The 22,500-nt window shown below is 34.6% G+C and overlaps 2 protein-coding genes across 3 annotated transcripts in view; both read right to left on the reverse strand.

The window, feature by feature from the left end:
* LOC122261349 (uncharacterized) overlaps positions 1–11,783 on the reverse strand; it is a 12,304-nt gene extending 521 nt beyond the window's left edge. The window contains exons 1-11 of one of the 2 annotated variants that reach the window (XM_086552837.1): positions 11,757–11,783; positions 11,030–11,452; positions 8,995–9,136; positions 6,835–7,023; positions 5,905–5,966; positions 5,545–5,598; positions 4,224–4,322; positions 3,696–3,888; positions 3,084–3,238; positions 2,551–2,661; positions 1–1,628 (exon numbers count right to left, since the gene is read on the reverse strand). The exon at positions 1–1,628 is cut by the window's left edge and continues 521 nt beyond it. In XM_086552837.1, the coding sequence (XP_086408963.1) occupies positions 1,581–1,628; positions 2,551–2,661; positions 3,084–3,238; positions 3,696–3,888; positions 4,224–4,322; positions 5,545–5,598; positions 5,905–5,966; positions 6,835–7,023; positions 8,995–9,136; positions 11,030–11,383 (1,407 nt within the window). In that variant the 5' untranslated portion in view covers positions 11,384–11,452; positions 11,757–11,783 and the 3' untranslated portion in view covers positions 1–1,580. The other variant, XM_043028911.2, reaches the window with a different exon arrangement.
* Positions 11,784–18,523: 6,740 nt separating this feature from the next.
* LOC122261348 (uncharacterized) overlaps positions 18,524–22,500 on the reverse strand; it is an 18,216-nt gene continuing 14,239 nt past the window's right edge. Inside the window, exon 9 of the mRNA XM_043028910.2 lies at positions 18,524–21,771. Within this exon, the coding sequence (XP_042884844.2) occupies positions 21,418–21,771 (354 nt within the window). The 3' untranslated portion in view covers positions 18,524–21,417. The remainder of the gene's footprint in view (positions 21,772–22,500) is intronic.

The following is a 22,500-nucleotide window of genomic DNA, read 5'->3' on the forward strand; positions in this document are numbered from 1 at the left end:
AAAATTATAATGTGTTTCTGATAAAATTACATATGGCTGACTAAACAATTCCTAAAGTTCTCCCATTTCCCATTTATAAAATTAAATATAATGGTACCCCATCTAATGTATTACAAATGTACTCTCCAGTGTATATCTAACATTAGAAGTTTCAGAAGTAAATATTGTAAATGTCACAGAACAAGAACTCCCAGTTCTTTTTATGTACATGTGATTATATACATGTAAATATTAACTGATAACCTACATTACTTTCTTTTGGACTTGCGTTTAAGTGATTCTCTTGAAGATTTTTTTGGTTTGAGCTTTTCTAACAAATGAGTATACTAATAGTTTGATTTGTCATACATTGTTTGACATTTACCAATCAGGTTTTGGAAAGACTGAATTTCTCTCCCACCCCTTCAACCCTTTTCCTCTTTCTGAACCTTCCTTTAATTCTAATTTTCATAAAATTTTATTATTTTATATATATTTTATGTCTTTGGGAACTAATCCTCTTCTAAATGCTAGTCTTAGAGAACAAAAATGTTGATAATCTCAACATGCTCATCTGTAAGGCATTTTTTGCTGGGAAAGTAACAGATTGTCAGCCTGTGAGAACTATAGCAATTTTTTTTCTTCTCATGTCTCCTGATTTATCATTATTTTGCATAAACTAATTCTTGTTTAACACTGTCAGAAACATATATAATAAAGTAAATAACTGCCTACAATCTCATGACAGTACAAAACTAAAGATGACATGACACATTTATTAGGTAGCAGGTTAACAAACCCTCATTCACTTCTTACTCTTGAACTAATGTATTTCAAAAGATATTTCAAGACAATCAGATCACTGACTATTCTCGATTCGAGAAAAAATTAAATCTGATGTGCGAGGGTTTAAGATCAACTATCTCCATAATCCCTCAAACCACTAGTGTGCAAAGAAGCACCGGAGAATTTCACAGGTTCACCAATGCATTTGTTACTAATCAGTGAGCAAAAACATGTATAAACACTTCAGGCTAAGGATATATACATTTTTTTTAAATGCAAAATATACTATGTTGCATACTTCAGAACTGTTCACTGAATCTGCATCTTGACCATTTCCTTGAAATATAACAAAAATTGTAGATATTCATACAGGTTTCTAAACAATCCAAATCTGTTCTCAGAAATCACACCAATAAAATTGGTCAGTCAGACCAACTCTTGTCTTGGTCATTCTCTCATTCCCTAACAAATACTTGTTTAAAACAAGTGGGCCCAACATAAAACAGTCATACTAAAGTGAGTATTTGATCTTTAGAAATGCTTAATTTGTAATATCAAATACTTGTATTTTATACAACATAAGAGCAATAACAATTTTCCTTTTACAAAGTCAGTACAAAAATTATTCACCCCATTCTGTATATAGATCAGACTGTGATACCATTACAAAAGTCAAAAGAAAATAGAAATTCTAAATGAAATAGATTACTCCCCTAGTAAAAGGAAAAAAATGAAAAAAACAGAACTGTTGTGAATGTACATGTTCCTTAAATGCAATCTTTTAATTTATTTTTATCTATTTATTCATATATTTATTACACAGCCTTCATTGGTGTGACTCCTAAAGCTTTTCCCAGCTTCCACTGGAAAAAAAGAAACAAAACATTAACTATAGAATAAAAAAAATATATATGGTCTTTTGTACAGTGATTAACTGTCAAAAATATTGTATTGGAAGAATGATGGCTAAAATCTGGTACTGCTATATAGTAAAAGAAAACAAAACATTGAATGATATAAAAATAGAGATAAATTCTAATCTTTGTGCAATGAAAATAAAATATGTTTTATAGGTCAAGAAAAGAGAAAGTTCTTTCATAAAGTGAAAAGCTCTAATTATTGGATATGATGTCATACAGTAAAAGAGTAAATTTTGGTAACACGGTTAAATAAACTATCTATCATTGATATACATCTGTGTTGCTGTCTGACACATGTTTGACAAGGATTTATATTAAACACTGGTAATTTTATTTCAGAAAGAGAAAAAGCAGAAAGGAAAGTAATATCAGCAGACGAGGGCACAAGTAGCCAGATATGTGGTGTAGAGAAAGTGTGTTGTTTTGAGGCCATGGTAATTAAAAGCATTTCCTTAAATGCTTTGGCCTTCATTTTAGCTTATACAACTCTTGCTAGTTTTGAATACATTAATTCTTACAAGGGTGATAAAAAAGTGGTAACATAACAATTAAAAAAAATAGGTTGATCTTAACAATACTTTATGAGGAAATATGAGTTGACAAATTCTAAATTGAAAGTCATGAAGTGTTTCAGAAAGAGAAATAAGTAGGAACTAGGTTGTAGAAAAGATATACAATTATAAGGAGTCAAACCAAACACTACAAGTACTACATAAGGGAAAGATAATAAACTCAACTTTAACTGAAATATACCAAACAATGATTTCATCTCATAAAATCTCATAAATTCTTTCATAGTAAAAATATAGTACAAAAATACTATTATTATCATTAATAATAGTATCATTATCATTTCTTTACTTACTGAATCCTTGATCTGGTTGATATGGTAAGTGATTCCTTCTTCTTTCTTCACTTTTTCCACATGCGATCGTTCTGGATCTCCAGCCACGAGAACTGGCTTACTGGGATCAGCCTGAGAGGGATATATCATATTTGTTTTGGTTATATTTTCCACATATATTTACAATTATCCTCTCTCTCTCTAACTCCTTCATCTACTTTCTGCCCAGTCCCTCTCTCTCTTTCCTTCTTTGCCCTATCACTCCCTCTATCCTTCTCTCTCTCTCTCTCCCTCACTCTCCTTCCCTCTCCATTTTGCTTTTCTTCTCCCTCTCAATTCTTCATGTACAGTGGTACAGCATGTGTACCGCGCATTCAAAAGCCCAGTGGCCGGGCGGCACAGTATTGTGCCAGCCATTCAATTGATTTAGGCCTAATAATTCGAACGCCCCGGCATTTGGACATTCAAGGCTAGAATTCCCCCGTCGGGGATGAGTTAACAAACAATATTAAAATATATTGTACCACAAAACCTTAAACTGACAAAGTGCTTACAGGTTCCATGTTGCGGCAATGGTCCATAAGGTCACTCATCCTGTCCTCAAAGCCAGGAGCGAAGAAGGAGGGATCAATGGCCACAAAGCACTGGCCTAAATCTGCCGGCCGGTCTGTCTGCATCCATCGGCGAACATTGGGGCCGTAGTGACCACCTGACAAGGTAATGGAAAAATTGGAAAATACAATAAATACATAAACAGTTATGTAGGTAATGCAACTGCATCAATAGAATGGATAAAATATATCAATAGATGAATAAATATATGAGGAATGTAAATAAAATAAAATAAAATAAAACCGAGTAAATACAGTAAACAAATAAGTATCTAAGTATATATATAACTTTCTGGAAGGTACTTTTTGAAGATCATGGTAAAAATCAAAAGAACAGATTATCTGGGAATTTTCTGTGACTGCAGGAATTATAATAATAACTACATTATCTCTTTACTTGGTTTTCTTAGTGACATGGGCTTAATTCCTAATTGAAAAGAAATGAAAACTAAAGAAAAAAAAGACAAAGTACTAAGAAAATATACAAAATGACAAAAAATGAAAAAGAAAAAAAAAGAAACATACAGAAACCAACGTCCTTGAAGACCATCTCACCTGACATAATGCCGCAGAAGATCTCGACTAACATGCCCAAACCAAAACCCTTATAGCCAGAGTGCGTTTCCGGACCACCGAGGGGCATGAGAGCTCCGTGCATTGCCTCCTTTGCATTGGTTGTGGGCTTGCCGTCCTTGTCCAGTGCCCAGCCCTCTGGTATGGGGTTCTCCTTGCGTCGCTCAACTTCAATCTTTTAGGGTAGGGGATTACAAGGGAGAAAGGGTTATGGTTTTAATAGTTAGGGATGACTGGAGTTATCATTTCATATACATTTGTTTCTTGTGTTATTCCAATATAAATAATGCATCAAAAGTAAATGCCTTTTTACTCATTGTTTGAATATCATGTAATCAACATTGCTGATATGGAAATAAAAAGCGTGACCAACAGTATCATTTAAACACAAATAGTAAAACAATGTTTAATTTCAGTTTTATTTCACTCCATTACTTATATCTACATTACTTCATCTTATTACTTTGTATTCTCTATTTCATCTTTACTTTTCAGACAAGAACTTCTTACCTTGCCCACAGCCACTACACAGGTTGCCATATCTAGCACGAAGCTGTCTCCTCCCTTTGCTGGAGCTGAGAGGGATATTGGGTTGGTTCCAAGAGCTCCCTTGGGATAAGAAAGGAAAAAAGGGAAAGAAGAGAATTGTATTAGATATTTGGTGTTTTACTGTCAATCAACGATAATCTAAATCTGCCATGCCAGAGTAAGTGTGTCATTTGAGGAAAGGAAAGAAAATTGGACAATACATAATCTAATCCTCTCTCATTGGGACTTTCAAAATTCATCCAATAAAACAATAACAAACGCAGAACAAGAAAAAGAACCACTGAAAATCACTTTCTTGGAAGGAGAAGGGTGCCATATACCAGAATGAATTTCCTCCATTATAGATCAAAAGCAGGGGAGAAGTATGGAAGGGGGAAATCTATAAAAAAAATTGTGGCCTACTAATCAAAGCTGAAGAGCCGATAAAGTTCCATTTATGAATTATCAGCTTTCAAATATGTTGAATTGATACTGGGGAAGCCACATCTGCATGGTACAGCAACTAAAACTGAATGAAGAGTTTAAAAATTAAGTTGCAAATCAAAACAAGGGAGGACTAGTAATCTATGCTAATTTGATAAAGTGCACAGAGTAAGTTATTCTATACACTACTCATCATTACAATTCCTGTGTAGTAAGCAGTTGAAGAAACAGTAGATGCGTCTTAGGGTCTGGGCGATAAAAATGGTCGCTTAACACCTTAACTCATTAAAATATAAGAAGCAAGAATTTTCCTAGGACTGCTAACATGAACTTTCTTAAATTTAGACTCTTGCATATTCTCAAAAGTAATTGCCTATTGAGAATAACTAAGTGAAAAGTAATGTGGTTTTGACAATAATTAACTGTAATGCATATGAACAAAACTACTGTTTCACTATTCACATCAATGCTGTTATGATAATTCAGTATAAATCTATTGAAATTACATTAGCATTTAACAACTGACTATGAACATGATAAAAGCTTTACTTTGTACAGGTGCTCTTAAATTACTATTCCTCATTAAAATTCTCATAAATGATAGCTTAATTTACATGAAATACTTAGTTCTTTAGCCTCAAAATACCAAAAACAAAACTTGCTTTTCTCTACATGAAAAATAATCAATAGTTTCCTGTATGAAGCTATAATGACAAAGTGAAATAGATCTCTCACCCTTCTTCATTTATCTTTGGTGAAGAAGAAAAGTAATATTAAACAAGTTGGAAAATGCTTCTTCAAAATCTTCAAAATTCTATCACTATATTCTACTACTTCAAAATGAGGAGAGTACACTTACCGTCTTTGCACGTGTTGGAGCGACCAATGGTGACGTGTTTGTGAAGCTCATGCCCTGAAACGGTTCATGGAATTTTTAATTCATATCCCATTTTTTTCCCCATCACATAAAACTAATGATGAAGATTTTTCTTTCATGATCTAATGTTATTTTCAAGTTAATATATGCCTTTTACCCTCTATGTGAAATAACATCAATTTCTTCATATTTTTTTTTACACAAATAAATCATTCAAATTTTTGGGAGAACTACCTTCAAAACTGATTGTAATTTTGACCTTCAATAAACCTTCAAGCTATATAATAACATGAACTTCAGATTTAAATTTCCAATAAATAATCAAACTAATATAGAACTTACCAGAAGACCCTCTTTCGTAGCGGTCATAGAGTACCATCCAGCAATACCATAATGGTTGCTACCTGGAATTAAAAATGGTATGGGAATAAGCACACACTATATTAATAACACATTAACTTCATTACTATAACTAAAAAAAAATCAATGAGGAATATAATATTTATCATCTTCAAAAGATAAGCATTAATTTTGTGAAAGAATTAATAGACCATAATGTAAAACTTCAAAATAAAACCTATATAATACCTATGTCTACAGAAGACCATAAAGCTAATCAATGAGATATCTGTAAATATAAATAGACAAATCCAATATAACTTAAAATAATATCAATCATTTACTTCAACAATGGATCCAAGCATAAAATAAAATACCAAGTTAATTACATACTAAAACAACATGAAATATTTCCTAAAACCTTTTAAATGTCATACATTATCTGTAAATATGCAGCAACATAGTCACTTCTGAATCCATTCAAAATATAAAATATTAACACCTAATTAACACCAGATCCAAAATATTAACACAAAATATAACACTTATCCATTTCCTACACATGCAAATCATAAAATACATTGTGTATATGTACATTATACAAGTCTTAAATTAAAAACTACAAATAAAAATGGCTTGAGAGCTACAAAAGTAGAAATATAATTACAACACCCATCCTATTGTATAACATACTTCCCTAACTGGAGTCGAACCTCTACTACCCTCAGGTGTTAGCTCTGTGGTCTACTTGATTCAGTACTACACTACCCGAGGGAAGTACAGGTTCAACTCTGGATCAGGGGGGTATGTTATACATCTGTATCAATGTGGTATTTCATTATTCCATCTCGTCTATAAAACTACACAACAAACTGGACTTGAATCTCTCCTTCTTTCCCTCCCTCCCTCTCTCTTTCCATCTCTCTCCCTTACCTCGAGCGCATACCCAACCAATGCCAGTTTCCTTAGCCTTCTTGATAGCCAATTCCATGCAGAAATCCCCAACCACTGGACCAAGCCCATTGTTTCCGTTGACGAGAGCTGTTGATACACTCTCCTTCTCGATGGTTGGCGTAGCTCCTCCTTCACAGATCTTCTGTTTCACGTCATTGACATACATTTCTGCAATGAGAGGTTTGACAAGGTTAGCATGCATAGCTGTATTCTTGGAAGGATCAAAATTTGATGTTTGTTTGGTTGTCACTTTGTAGAATTTTAAAGCAGAGAATAAATGATGTTTACAAAGTTAATGATAAAGATAACAATAAAAATAATTCATTCCTATTGCTACTATTGTAACCAGTACTAACTATAAGAGACAGAAATTTCAAGGGACTTAGTTTCTCACTGCTTATTTCCATTTAAAACTTATAAGACAAAATCATTCCAGGATGATAGATTTTTGGCTGGCAGAATGGAAGCATTGTTTCTATTATCATTTATAGATTTCAAGGCCTGGAATTTCAAAGTGGCCTGCCAAAAGTGGACTGATTCTCATGGGTGTTCTGAAATCCATAAACCCTATTTTTTCCAATAGTAATAATTGCTGATGATGATAATGAGTGATAATAATTCAGTAATACTACTTTTGAATCATCATCATAATAAGAAGAATTAATGGTAAAAGAATCACAACAATGAATACAATGTGATAAAAGTAATTAATGATCATAAATTTTTTTTGATAGTAATGAAAATAATAAAGATTACCTTAAATGACTTAATAAGAGTAAATAAATAATAATAAGTAATAATGTGAATAAATAGTAATAAAGATCATAGTCATATGCAATATCTTTTACTATAACTAAAAGCAAAAATTATAAATAAGAAGATTCATAAAGTAATAATAAGATGATCAAATGCAAAACAATAATCATTAAAAATTAATTCCCAAAAAAAAAAAAAAAAATCTCAACATTAATTGTGGTAACAATGAAAATAACACTGACAACAATATTAATAATACTAATTATCATTATCAATAGCATGTCCATAATAGTAGTAATAATAAAAAAATATATATATAATAATAATCCTTAAAATTATTGCCTTTATGAAACTTGTATTAGTATATAGCATTCAAACCCCACTACTTAAATGCATCTATCCTTAAACATACTTATAAACTTAAAAAAAAAAAACACATACATAAGAACAAAAACATAATCGATCATGATACTAATATTTTGTTACCAAGGGAGAATTCTATTTATAACTATTCATTATCATCTATATCTTTATATATCTTTATCATCACTTTATATATATATTTCCATCCCTGTATTTCTGTAGTCTAAATGATGTGCAATATCATACTTGGCAACTCTCACAACCTGTCAACATGGGGAAAATTAATTATGCATGCCAGTGTTGCAAGATGCAAGTTCACCCTCATCAAAAGAGAGAAAGATGATGAAAATGATGACTAATAGATCCTAAAAAAAATAAAAAATAAAATTGGAAAATAACAAAAAACAATGATGATGAACTACTGAAGTTGATCAAGGAATATATAAAATAAGGGGAAAAATTATGATTAGTGCTAATGTTATTGCTGAAGTTTCCTTCATTTGTTGATATCAAATTCCCTTTCACTGTTATTTCATATTTTGTTATTGATGATATTGGTATGAGCAGAGCCGTAAACATAATCCCAAAATACCATCAAATATAACAATTAAAAATAACTACAAGAAAATAACAAAATCCTTCACATCAACCTTGAACAAAAATAGAAAACGAAGGAAGATGACACGAGGAGGAGGAGGAGGAGGAGGAGGAGGAGGAGGAGGAGGAGGAAGGAGGAGGAAGGAGGAGGAGGAGGAGGAAGGAGGAGGAAGGAGGAGGAAGGAGGAAGAGGGAGGAAGGAGGAGGAAGGAGGAGTTGGAGGATGAAGAAGGATAGGATAATAAGGAGGATGAAGATAAAAATAAGAAGGAGAATAAAAGGAAAGAGGGAAGAGAAGGAGGAGGAGAAGGAGAAAGTGAAGGAGAAGGATAATAATAACAACAACAACAAAAAGGACTATCCACTTATTCTCTTAACCATCACTTTAACTACCCACTCAAAAATTAAATTAAGACCAATTACCCAGCCTGTTCATGCCATGGCTGTAGTGCCCTCGTTCATCGGCAGCCAAGAGTACATTGGCCAGGGACGTCGCATTGGGCTTAGGGGTGCCCACGGCCATCATGCAGTCGACCATGAATCTGTGGATCTCATCTTTTTTGTACTGTGGGGAGAGGAGAGAGAGGTCAGAGAGAGGTCTTGTGTTTGCAAGAAGAAAAACAGTATATGAAATTGATATACCATATGCTCTAAAAATTGGGTACCATAATGAATACACTTAACTGTATATTAACTAATAATTAATACTGAGATTATTATAGTTTTTTCAATGATATCAATGATGATAAGGATAGTGATAACGACATTAGTAAATAATCATCATATCAATAATAAAAATAGAAAAATGTCTTAGTTTTTGCTTGTCAATCATGTGCTTACTAAAACATGGTTTTAGACTACAAAAAGATGTAATTATACCATAATAGCTATCATGATAACCAATTACTGAAATTACAGCTGGATTCCTACATGGTAGCTTTAAGCATGTTTTAATTAACTGGCAAGTTCTTGATCTCAATTAGAAAATTAAATAAACAAAAACTAAAAAACAAAACATTCTGACTATCAGTTGCCCCTAAAAATTTACAGTGTCCAAAACATAACATTACCATTAACTCACATAAAATAAAACATCTTACATGTAACATCCACCTATAAATAAACACATACAAACAAACAAACAAAAACACATATACACACAAAATTTTTTTTTTTTTTTATTGTTGCTCAAACCTTCTCTACATTATATTTTCCCCTCAAGATGGATTAACAACCTGAGGCTGAAAAAATACTGCATCTGATCAAGACAGAAAAATTATCATATTTCTCACTAAATAAAATAACTTCAAGCTGTTATCCAACAGGTAGAAAAAATGCAATCTTGAGAAGAAAAAAATATCAAGATATATTCTTTGTCGGTGAAATTAATTTTCATTTACTTAGAATTTTGCTTGAAAAGGGTTGGCTTGAAATTTAATCCTTCTTTATCATTATTATTATCTTTCTCTTCCACAAGTTATTAGGGAGTTTACTCCACTCCTTGGATTTTCAGGGAAAAAGTTTTTTATCTCTATAAATATTACTATTTTTATCAAAGTCATTCTGGTGACAATCCTAATGATGATAATAGCAAATAATAAGTGTTGACAATAATTGTACAAAGAAAAAAAGAGAATGAAGTAAAAAGGTAATGTTAGTTAAGTTGGCCTATAATTGAATCCTAGATGGATGGACACTTGTGGAACCAAGTATGTATTAAGAAAATAAAAATAAACAATAAAACAAAGTCATTGTGGATGGTGCATGTTCCTGGCATCTATGGATTTAAATCTAAATAAGCTAATTATATATCTTCAGGAGTAGTCCATCTGACCTAGCCTAAGAAAGTGGTTAATTAACAAAAAACTTGCAATTCATATCATCTATATTTTATCAGCATGAAGATTAAGTGAATGACAAAAATGATAAGAAGTAAGGCTTATACTTTGCTAATCAGGTTTAATGGGAATTACAACACTAAACTTTACAAAAAATAAAAAGTTTGTGATTAACTCACTCTTGTAGATGCAGTGAACATTCTAGCTTCCTGAGCTTGCACAGATTTTAACAATCTTTTTTTCTAACAAGTTTAACTATATGTATGTAGGGATAGATTAAGATTGCGAACATTATAACCTTATCAATTCTGTAAATTTGGGTTAGCAAAGTTATGCATGCCCTTCAAGATATATACCTTCTGCAAAATCGGATAAACTAAATCTCAACCATGAAAAGCGTTCTAAGAACCAACAAGTCACGTTAATAAGAATGACAGCAAGTCTAATGTATCCAAATAAATAAAAACATGAACACACGTCGCATAAAAAATTCAACGCATTCCAAATGCCACACGTACGCTGGCTGAACTCACACGCCAAGTCCAATCCGCCAATATCTCACTTTTTTAACGCAAATTCAGCAACAACCACTTCCCTCATCCCATCCATTTACAACTCACCTTCAGCCCTAGATCCTCAGGGGCTTCAAATTTATCCTTCTCCGTGGCTAGGAAGTTCATCTTGGTACTCGAAGTCGCGAGAGGGCGCGAGGAGCCAGAACGCGACGGGGTCAGTCTACACACTACGGGAACCACTGGTTCACTGAAGCTTTTCTTCCCTCTTGCATGGTAACAGCGGGCGTTGAAGCGGGAGGTAAGTGCTGGTTCAAGGCCACTGATACACGCCTTCTTTTGGAGTTGTTGTGAGGAAGAATAGGAAGAGGAGAAGGAGGAGGAGGAGGAGGAACCGGCACCCGCGGACACGAGTTGGTGGTTCAATAGTCCCGCAGTTCTGGCGAGGAATGTGGTTCGCATTGTGCTTGCTGTGCGTTGACTTCTTGATAGGAGCAATTCGGTTGTTTTCCTAGCCTTTTCTTTTACTCGCTGGGGAGATTAGGTAAGGAAAGCGAAATCAACACGAGGTGACAACCGGTGTTGTAGAGAATGGACAGATGTGAATGGAATATAAATATGTTATCTTGCAGATGTATGCGTTCTCACATACACAAAGATCTAAGCAAATCTCGCTTATCTCGTGGTCTCCGAGGTCGTTTGTGCCTCTACTTAAACCATGAAACAAGCGGCAAGGGAATCATTTCTCTAGCTCAGGCCACTGCATCCCATCAACATTGAATAATGCAAGAAACTGTCTCAAGGTGTGCCTGCCACACTAAAGGGTCTGCCTTACCTGCACCGCCCAGTATCTCTCCTAGGCCGGCTGTGTTGCCTACGCATGCTAGATGTTACATTTTCTTTACTATTTTGTTGATGCATATAAACATTAATTAGATTCAAATGATATTTTGTTTTAATGACACGAATGTTGAAAAACTCGCTATCTTTGATATGGGGCTTCGACTGTATCATAATATATCGCTTTTTCAATACATACATACATACATACATACATACATACATACATACATACATACATACATACATACATACATACATACATACATACATACATACATACATACATACATTAATACATACATACATACATACATACATACATACATACATACATACATACATACATACATACATACATACATACATACATACATACATACATACATACATACATACATACATACATACATACATACATACATACATACATACATACATACATACATACATACATACATACATACATACATACATACATACATACATACATACATACATACATACATACATACATACATACATACATACATACATACATACATACATACATACATACATACATACATACATACATACATACATACATACATACATACATACATACATACATACATACATACATACATACATACATACATACATACATACATACATACATACATACATACATACATACATACATACATACATACATACATACATACATACATACATACATACATACATACATACATACATACATACATACATACATACATACATACATACATACATACATACATACATACATACATACATACATACATACATACATACATACATACATACATACATACATACATACATACATACATACATACATACATACATACATACATACATACATACATACATACATACATACATACATACATACATACATACATACATACATACATACATACATACATACATACATACATACATACATACATACATACATACATACATACATACATACATACATACATACATACATACATACATACATACATACATACATACATACATACATACATACATACATACATACATACATACATACATACATACATACATACATACATACATACATACATACATACATACATACATACATACATACATACATACATACATACATACATACATACATACATACATACATACATACATACATACATACATACATACATACATACATACATACATACATACATACATACATACATACATACATACATACATACATACATACATACATACATACATACATACATACATACATACATACATACATACATACATACATACATACATACATACATACATACATACATACATACATACATACATACATACATACATACATACATACATACATACATACATACATACATACATACATACATACATACATACATACATACATACATACATACATACATACATACATACATACATACATACATACATACATACATACATACATACATACATACATACATACATACATACATACATACATACATACATACATACATACATACATACATACATACATACATACATACATACATACATACATACATACATACATACATACATACATACATACATACATACATACATACATACATACATACATACATACATACATACATACATACATACATACATACATACATACATACATACATACATACATACATACATACATACATACATACATACATACATACATACATACATACATACATACATACATACATACATACATACATACATACATACATACATACATACATACATACATACATACATACATACATACATACATACATACATACATACATACATACATACATACATACATACATACATACATACATACATACATACATACATACATACATACATACATACATACATACATACATACATACATACATACATACATACATACATACATACATACATACATACATACATACATACATACATACATACATACATACATACATACATACATACATACATACATACATACATACATACATACATACATACATACATACATACATACATACATACATACATACATACATACATACATACATACATACATACATACATACATACATACATACATACATACATACATACATACATACATACATACATACATACATACATACATACATACATACATACATACATACACATACATACATACATACATACATACATACATACATACATACATACATACATACACACATACACACATGCACACAAACACACACACATGCACATGCACACACACACATACACATACACATACACATACACATTATACATACACATACACACTATACATATACATATACATATACATACACATGCATTATATACATAGGTCTACATATGTACACACACACACACATTATATATATATATATATATATATATATATATATATATATATATATATATATATATATATATATATATACATACACATACATATACATGCACATGCATACATACATACATACATATTTTTTTCTCTTTTCTTTTCTTTTCTTATCCTTTCTGTTCTTTTCTTTGTTATATATTTTTTCTCCTTATGTGTGTACGTATACATATACATACAAAATAAAAAGAAAAAAAAAGGAAAAGGAAAAAGAAAGAGAGAAAGAAAGAAAGAGAGAAAAAAAAGAAAGAGAGAAAGAGAAAGAAAGAGAGAGAGTGAGTGTGGGAATCAGAGGCAGCCACACAGATAATGAGATAGCAACATTCATTTCCACACACCCACGACAGACCCACAGACAGCGTGTGAGGATTTCGACAAGAGAAAGAGGAAGCGAGTGAAAGGAGGCAGAGAATAGGAGGAGACAGACGGAGAGGCAATAAAGACGAATAAGAAAGATATATTATTTAATCACGAGGAGATAGACATTTAGTGAGAAAGAACTATTGATAAAGAAAGATGGAGAGAGTAATAATAAGAGGGAAAAGGAAGAAAGACAATTATTACTGAAGAGACACATGAGTGGGAGAGAGAGTCAAAGGATCAGTGAAAAAGAGACAGAAGAGAGAGAGACTAAACAGTTGATGGTATCAAGGCATTGTATCTAATGGAGAGAGGAAAAGAGATATATATATATATATATATATATATATATATATATATATATATATATATATATATATACATATATACATATATACATATACATATATACATATATACATACACATACACACACACACACACACACACACACATTATATATATATATATATATATATATATATATATATATATATATATATATATATATATAGAGAGAGAGAGAGAGAGAGAGAGAGAGAGAGAGAGAGAGAGAGAGAGAGAGAGAGAGAGAGAGAAAGATTAATGTAGATAGAAATTAATTAATATGAGAGATATTATCTAACAAAGGAGAGAGGAAAAATACATTCATTAAGAAAGAGAGAGAGAAGGATAAAGGAAGAGAAAGAAAGTTGATGAGAAAGACGCATTACATCTAATGGAGAGGGAGAGGATGAAAGACGCAGAAAAAAAACAAAGCAATGGAAAGATCATGGGAAAAAAAAATATCTACGAGAAAGGGAGATAGAAAGCGTAGAGAGAGAGACACACAAAAGAAGAGCGATAAGTAGCAACATCCTGTCCAGGGGAGACTGTATGTAGCCTCAGGGGTAGCAAAGTTTAGGCGACCTTCCCCGTCATTGAGCCAAGCACCAAACTGCTGGTGCTAGGCTCGTCCCACACGCCCACCAACCCCTGTCAAAGTGTGAGCCTGTTGCTTGCTCGCATTTCCTCATATTTACACATGAGAGATGCTGCGAGACGTGGAGATACATAGAGGCGAGAATTGTTGATTATTTGTCCTTGGTCTTCGATCTTACACAACTTCATCCTCGATAACAAGGAAAAAAAATCTTTGCTTGTTGCCAGAGGTGTCTGGCACCTATGGCTGTAAAATGTTCATTAAAAAAAAGAAAGAAAATAAGATTTCGAGGCTGAGTGGTAAGCTGTCAAGATTTATCGTGGTTGGTCGTGCTAAGGCCCTGCAATACATCACCATGCATGACGTCATACGAACCCTATTCTTCGGTTCGTCACGCGAGCATTCATTAAACAAACACCAACTTTTTTTCTTCTTCTTCATATCATGTAAACTTCCATAGCTTGCAAGCGCTACTGCAATCCCATGAGTCATCGCCAAACTACTCCATTACTCAAGATGTTCCTCATCTTACTCACAAGTACGCTATTATAAATACTCTCTCGTAGACTTATTTCGCATTACGTGTCCTTATTACATGCTTCCGAATGCACGCTGCATGGACAATACCACTCCTCGCATAATTGCAAAATTCAAAAGCAATATGTATGACCAAATTGATTCTGCTTCTAGCTAGGGTGTGTGGCATCTTATGTTGTCACCTAAGCTACCTCATTATCTGCGTGTGACGGCCACTGAAAGAGAGAGCGAGAGAGCGAGAGAGAGAGAGAGAGAGAGAGAGAGAGAGAGAGAGAGAGAGAGAGAGAGAGAGAGAGAGAGAGAGAGAGAGAGAGAGAGAGGGAGGCAGGGAGGGAGGGGAGGGAGGGAGGGAGGGAGAAAGGGAGAGGGAGGGAGGAGGAGGGGGAGAGAGGGAGAGGGAAAAGGGTAGAAAAAAAAACATTTGATAAGCAAGAGAGAAAGGAGAGAGAGGGGGGGAGGGAGAGGGAGAGAAAGAAAAATGAAAAGCAAGGAAAAAAGGAGAAAGGAAAACGGACTAAGGAGGGAGATGGATGGAAAGGAAAGGATAAGATAAATCAAAACCAAAACACTGATTTAGTTATTACTCATATTTTATGTATGTCTCTATTCATACGATATATCCTCAGACTATTTTGCATAAATAACTACTCCACCCGCCATGACCGCATGCGATACGCAGTGTTCCCAAGAAAATTAAAGAAGGGAGCATTGTTACCAGATTTGCCGAGGTGCGCCACGAGGTAAACCAAATCAAACTACTGCTCTGCTAACGCCACAGGGATCGTTTATCAGAAAAAAATAGGGAGATAAGCGCGTGGGATAAGCGATGCCACTTCACTTTATAACCTGCGTCGGAAACTTCATTTTATATACTGTGTTTGTATGGGCGTACTTGAACTGATACACGTCTATGCATACATGTTCTTTGATGTTACACGTGGCTTTTGTGTGTTTTGCATATGTACGTGTGTGGATGCGTGTGCGTGGTTAGTGTATAAGAATTTAAGACAATGAATGGTACAGATTTGTTCCAATCATTCTTTTTTATTCCTTATTCCATATGGACAAATAAGCTACAAAACCTCAAATGCGTGTCTACTGCAAAATATTTTCCCACACTGTTCAAAGATGCATGTTGCAGGAACGTTCTAGCGCAACAGACAAGCATGAATATACGATACGTTTACGGACACATATATGATATATATACAAGTATTCTTGTATTCACGAAACTTGAACCAAACATGCATTCACTTTATGTAGAAATTTTCACTGTACAATATACAGTGTACACTACATTAACATACTTTTTGTATATAAGCACTCAAAATTTTAGTAAAGCATGCAACCTTGAATGTATATGCGTGAGGCTGCAACAATTTAATTTATTTCTATCACATTAATGGTCAGTTTTAAAGCTCTTATGACAGCTGATGTCACGCCATCCTTTCTCAAGATGAGTACCATCTTCCATGGAGTCTAAGCATCACGTGAATTTATTCTTATCAGTAAAACAAGTTATTTCCTTGTGGGATCAACACCATTATTCAAAGTTAAGATAAGACGATCAGAATATCTCCCTCTCAAACCACATAATAATAATGAAGAAAAAACAAAAAAAACAAAAAAATGCATCTGAAATTCTTTATTTTATATTAAAGCCATTTCCCATGTCAATGAATACCGCAGGGGAAAAATAGGAGCCTATATACACACAGACAAAAATATAACCCTACGTCCTAATAACTTAGAACGTCTATCACAGAACTCAGCTAAAAGTCGAATATCACAGTTCTTTTTATAAGCAGAAATCAAATACCTTAATTATTATGCATATCACCAATTAAAAAAAAAAACTTCCAAAAATACCCCATCAATAAAACATAAGATACTGATGCTTAACACTTGCTGCCTGAAAAGCAACTCTGTGTTAAATAAGCAACACGGAAGATCATAATGTATATAATGAACTACATGAATGTATACCGATGTATTTTGTATGAACGAGTAAAGTGGGAGGAGGAGGAGGAGGAGGAGGAGGAGGAGGAGGAGGAGGAGGAGGAGGAGGAGGAGGAGGAGGAGGAGGAGGAGGAGGAGGAGGAGGAGGAGGAGGAGGAGGAGGAGGAGAGGAGGAGGGAGAGGAGGAGGAGGAAGAAGAAGAGGGAGGGAAGGAAAGAGGAGAGAGGAGGAGGGGAGGATGTAGAGAGAGGAGGAGGAGGAGAGAGAGAGAGGAGGAAAGATGGAAGAGGAAGATGAGAGAGGAGGAGGAAGAGAGGAAGAGAAGGAAGAAGGAGAGAGGGAAGAGGAAGAGAGGAAGGAGGAGGAAGGAGAGAGGAAGAGAGGGAAGGAGAGAGAGGAGGAGAGGGAAGGAGGAGAGAGAGAAGGAGAGGGAAGAGAGGAAAGAGGAAGAGAGGAAGAGAGAGAGGAAGAGAGGGAAGAAGGAAGAAGGAAGAGAGGGAAGAAGGAAGAGAGGAAGAGAGGGAAGAAGGAAGAGAGGAAGAGAGGGAAGAAGGAAGAGAGGAAGAGAGGAAAGAAGGAAGAGAGGAAGAGAGGGAAGAAGGAAGAGAGGAAGAGAGGGAAGAAGGAAGAGAGGGAAGAAGGAAGAGAGGGAAGAAGGAAGAGAGGAAGAGAGGGAAGAAGGAAGAGAGGAAAGAAGGAAGAGAGGAAGAGAGGGAAGAAGGAAGAGAGGGAAGAAGGAAGAGAGGAAGAGAGGGAAGAAGGAAGAGAGGGAAGAAGGAAGAGAGGGAGGGAGGTAGAGAAGGAGGGAGGAAGAGAGGAAAACAAAGTTAGGAAGAGTAACAGAGATTGTCAGTGTTTGCGTGTATGAATGCGTGTCTATTTACATGCGTGCGTGCGGGTATGTGTGTGAGCTCCTCCTGTCGCGATAGTAAAGCATAAAGCATATAATAAAACTTTATTCTTCGTAAAGGGTAGCAAAATACTTTTTTTTTTCTTTTACTGTCGAACTCCATTAGGTTCCTCCAAACCTATGCAGGAATAGGTTCTATTAACCTATTCACATACGCGCCCATTACCAATAATATTGGTATTAGTCATGTTTCCCACATGGAAGAAAGAAATGGAACAAAAGGAAGATGAAACATCAAATCAAGAAGACTAGTAATAACATATTTTATACTCAACCCACTGGCACTGTGCAAGGACACAGTTGACTAGTTTCTTGTGGATTCATACCACAGCCACAATGATAAAAGCGAAATAATTAAGAAGTTATCAATACAACGTAAGTAGTTTCAACAGCAGAGCAAAGTTATTTTGAAACTAATGTTTTGTTCACATACATCGAGACGTATTTTTCCTTCTCAAAATAAGACTTTTTTATATATATATTTTTTCTTCTTCAAAATACAATCACAAAGTATTATACAAACTTTACAAACAAAGAACGAGAAATAATACGATTAAAAAGTCCACCACAAGAGAAATAATTCAAAAAAATAAAAAGAAAGAAAAAGAAATGAAAATGCACTCGAGAAGAAAAAAAAAAAAAAAACGAAAAATTATCACAGGTACATATAAAGACGTTAACCGAAGTAATTCAGTGTTTCTAATCAAGCTATCACGTAATCAATATCGCTTGATTATTCAGTGTTAGTGAATATTAATTGCAGGGCGAGGTCATGCTGAGAACTGTGTCTAAAGTAAAAAAAGTAAAGTGAGAGACACATGAAAATGGAGGAAAATGATAAAAAAAATAAAAGGTAAAGGTGGAGGGAATATGATAAAAAAAAAAAAATGGAGAAGAATTAGATGATGAAAGATAAGAAAAGAAATAAAAGGGGATAGAAAAATAGCATGCACATAAAACCAGAAAGAAAAAAAAAATCTTTTAAAAAATGTAATACAATACGTCCATTTTTCTTAACATTATGTAAAAATAGAAAAAAAAATCGGACTTGTGAAATTTATCACATTTTCTTTGTTCAGCAGAGCGAAGGAAGTGACTAGCATAGCAGACAAACCTCTCCCTCATTCTAATGAACTCATTCCTTCGTAATAATGAACGCAGTCTAAAGATCCGAATATTTCAATACTACGGTAAACCCATTCCCAGCATTTTATATACCTATACAACTAACTATTTCAAGATCGCAACACAAACGAAAAGAGACGGAATGTCCCACGAAATAAAAAGAAAAAAAGACAAAAAGAACGAAAACCAATGAGACTGGTCCAAGTAGTACAACACAAAACCGTCCGTTTCACAATGCAAGAAACGGGTCTGCAATTTCCAAGTGTCTTATTACTCATATCCAAAACTGAGATTACTTCATAAAAATACACATGACTAAACTTTATTGTAGTGTATTAAAACGGTATAAAATGTAAAAGTCACGAGGAAGGTGGTAAAACCCCTAATACAAAAACAAGAAGAAAAAAAAAGGAAAAAGAAAATGTGTCATCAAGTAGAGCAATTTTCAATCACACGCAATAGCGGTTGCCTTTGCAATGTGTCTGTGCTAGTAACATCATGCAACTTCCACGTGTCCAGCTTCCTCTCTCCCACTCCATCCCTCATCTGCGCTTGCAAATGCACATCTGCAACTTTATAAAAGTATTCTTGGAGATTGGCAACCGCTCCGTTCTGGGTGTTTGACCTTTGGGAGAGCAAGAGGGAGACCTGCAAGCAAAGCAACCTCAACTTATTGTGTGTTGGCAAAGATCATGCATTTTGACGAACTTTCTGTTAATGAGGTTGATGAGAATTATGATGATTATGAAAGTAAGAGTGGTTTGCATAATGATAATAAGAAGGGTAATGATGATGATGATGATAATAAACATATTAAAGATGATAGTGACAATAAAGTAAAGATAAAAAATAAACAGAAATAATAATAGTCATAGAATACAATTAGAAAATTAGTTCACTTCCGATCTTAGACTTCAAACAGCTTGCAACTGGCAATTACACTGGGATTATGATTGTCATCCACCTTTTCTTGCATACGTTGACTCATATGAATTGACTAATATTATTTGACATGATTTGGCTCAGTCACCGGCGTGTGTCAATGATACGTTATTTTACGACATAAAATAACACGTAGTTATTCTATAAATTGAAGACCTACAAATTACGACATTCCCCAACGCTATTTCTTTAAGAGTATGTTTCATGTCACAGATTTTGTCAAATGATATAGTTTAAATGTAGTTCAGGTCCGTGCATGACACTCCCTCGCATGCACAGCCCGACCACATAATCATGTGACCGGGGTAGCTGACACTGCTAATTTGCTCCCATCCTCTGTCATCAAGCAAAGTGGGGCCTCGTTTTCGCTCTTTGCTTTACCATTTTTTTTTTACTTTTATTTCTTAAGTATCGACATCCATCTCTCTCTCCCCGTGCTTTTCATCGACGTTTTTCTCCCTCAATTCCAAGACGAAATCTATCTCCAACCCCCGTTCGTGGATTCCCCCGACTTGCGCCCCATCCGCGAACGCGTCAGCGAGCGAGAACTTGTCCCGAACGCTGCAGACTGGCTCCGACGCCTCCTTCTTCTCGCCGCCGTCGCTGAGCCTATCCCAGAGGACGGTGTTCTCGCCACGAAGCTCCACGACGCGCGTTCGGACCTGCTCGACGACGAGACGAAGGCTCTCCGGGCTGAGGCGAGGGTGCGTAGCCAGGGCATTGTGGCGGGACCGGCTCGAATACTTGTTCTCAGCGCCCTAGGGTAGCAGAGGGAGTAGAGGAGAGAAAAAATAGGGGTCAAGATGCGAATAATAGTTAATATTAAAAAATGGATTAAGATTCGAGAGAGAGAGAGAGAGAGAGAGAGAGAGAGAGAGAGAGAGAGAGAGAGAGAGAGAGAGAGAGAGAGAGAGAGAGAGAGAGAGAGAGAGAGAGAGAAACGGTTCAAAATGCGCAAGGAGTAAGTAGCTGGGATAATACGGTGGGGAATGGATAAAATAGGTTAGGTTACAGAAAGATTACGTGGCAAAGCCAGAAGGGAACCAGCTGATGCTCTTCACACATCCCAACAATGATAACCCCGCGGCCTTTTCAGAGATGCTCCTTCGATACCTTTCAGATATCAAATAAAATGCAACAAAAATCTTGACCATAGAGCTTGAAGTCGATTGTCGAGCGTAATAAGACAAAAAGTAAAGAATGAAAGTTGTCGATCTAGTGATTTGTCGCTCGGCCAGTTGCTTTTTATTTTGCCATGTGTTTTGAGGAAATTTAGAGCTATTGTGATCTGTGTTATATTCTTATGTGTAGTTTTATGATGATAATAGATTGAAAAATATATATTGTGATATATATACAGCATCTAGGTGACATTACTCTGTGGCGCCCCCCTCGCTTGTTGCCCTAAGAACAATGCGACGCAGAACTGCATTATGGTTAATATAGGTCTGGAAAGGTGTGAAATGAGCGGTAAGAGAGAAGAGGAT

The sequence above is a fragment of the Penaeus japonicus genome, unplaced genomic scaffold (genome assembly GCF_977035675.1).
Source record: "Penaeus japonicus unplaced genomic scaffold, GWHDUDI00000001_assembly GWHDUDI00000027, whole genome shotgun sequence".
NCBI lineage: Eukaryota > Metazoa > Arthropoda > Malacostraca > Decapoda > Penaeidae > Penaeus > Penaeus japonicus.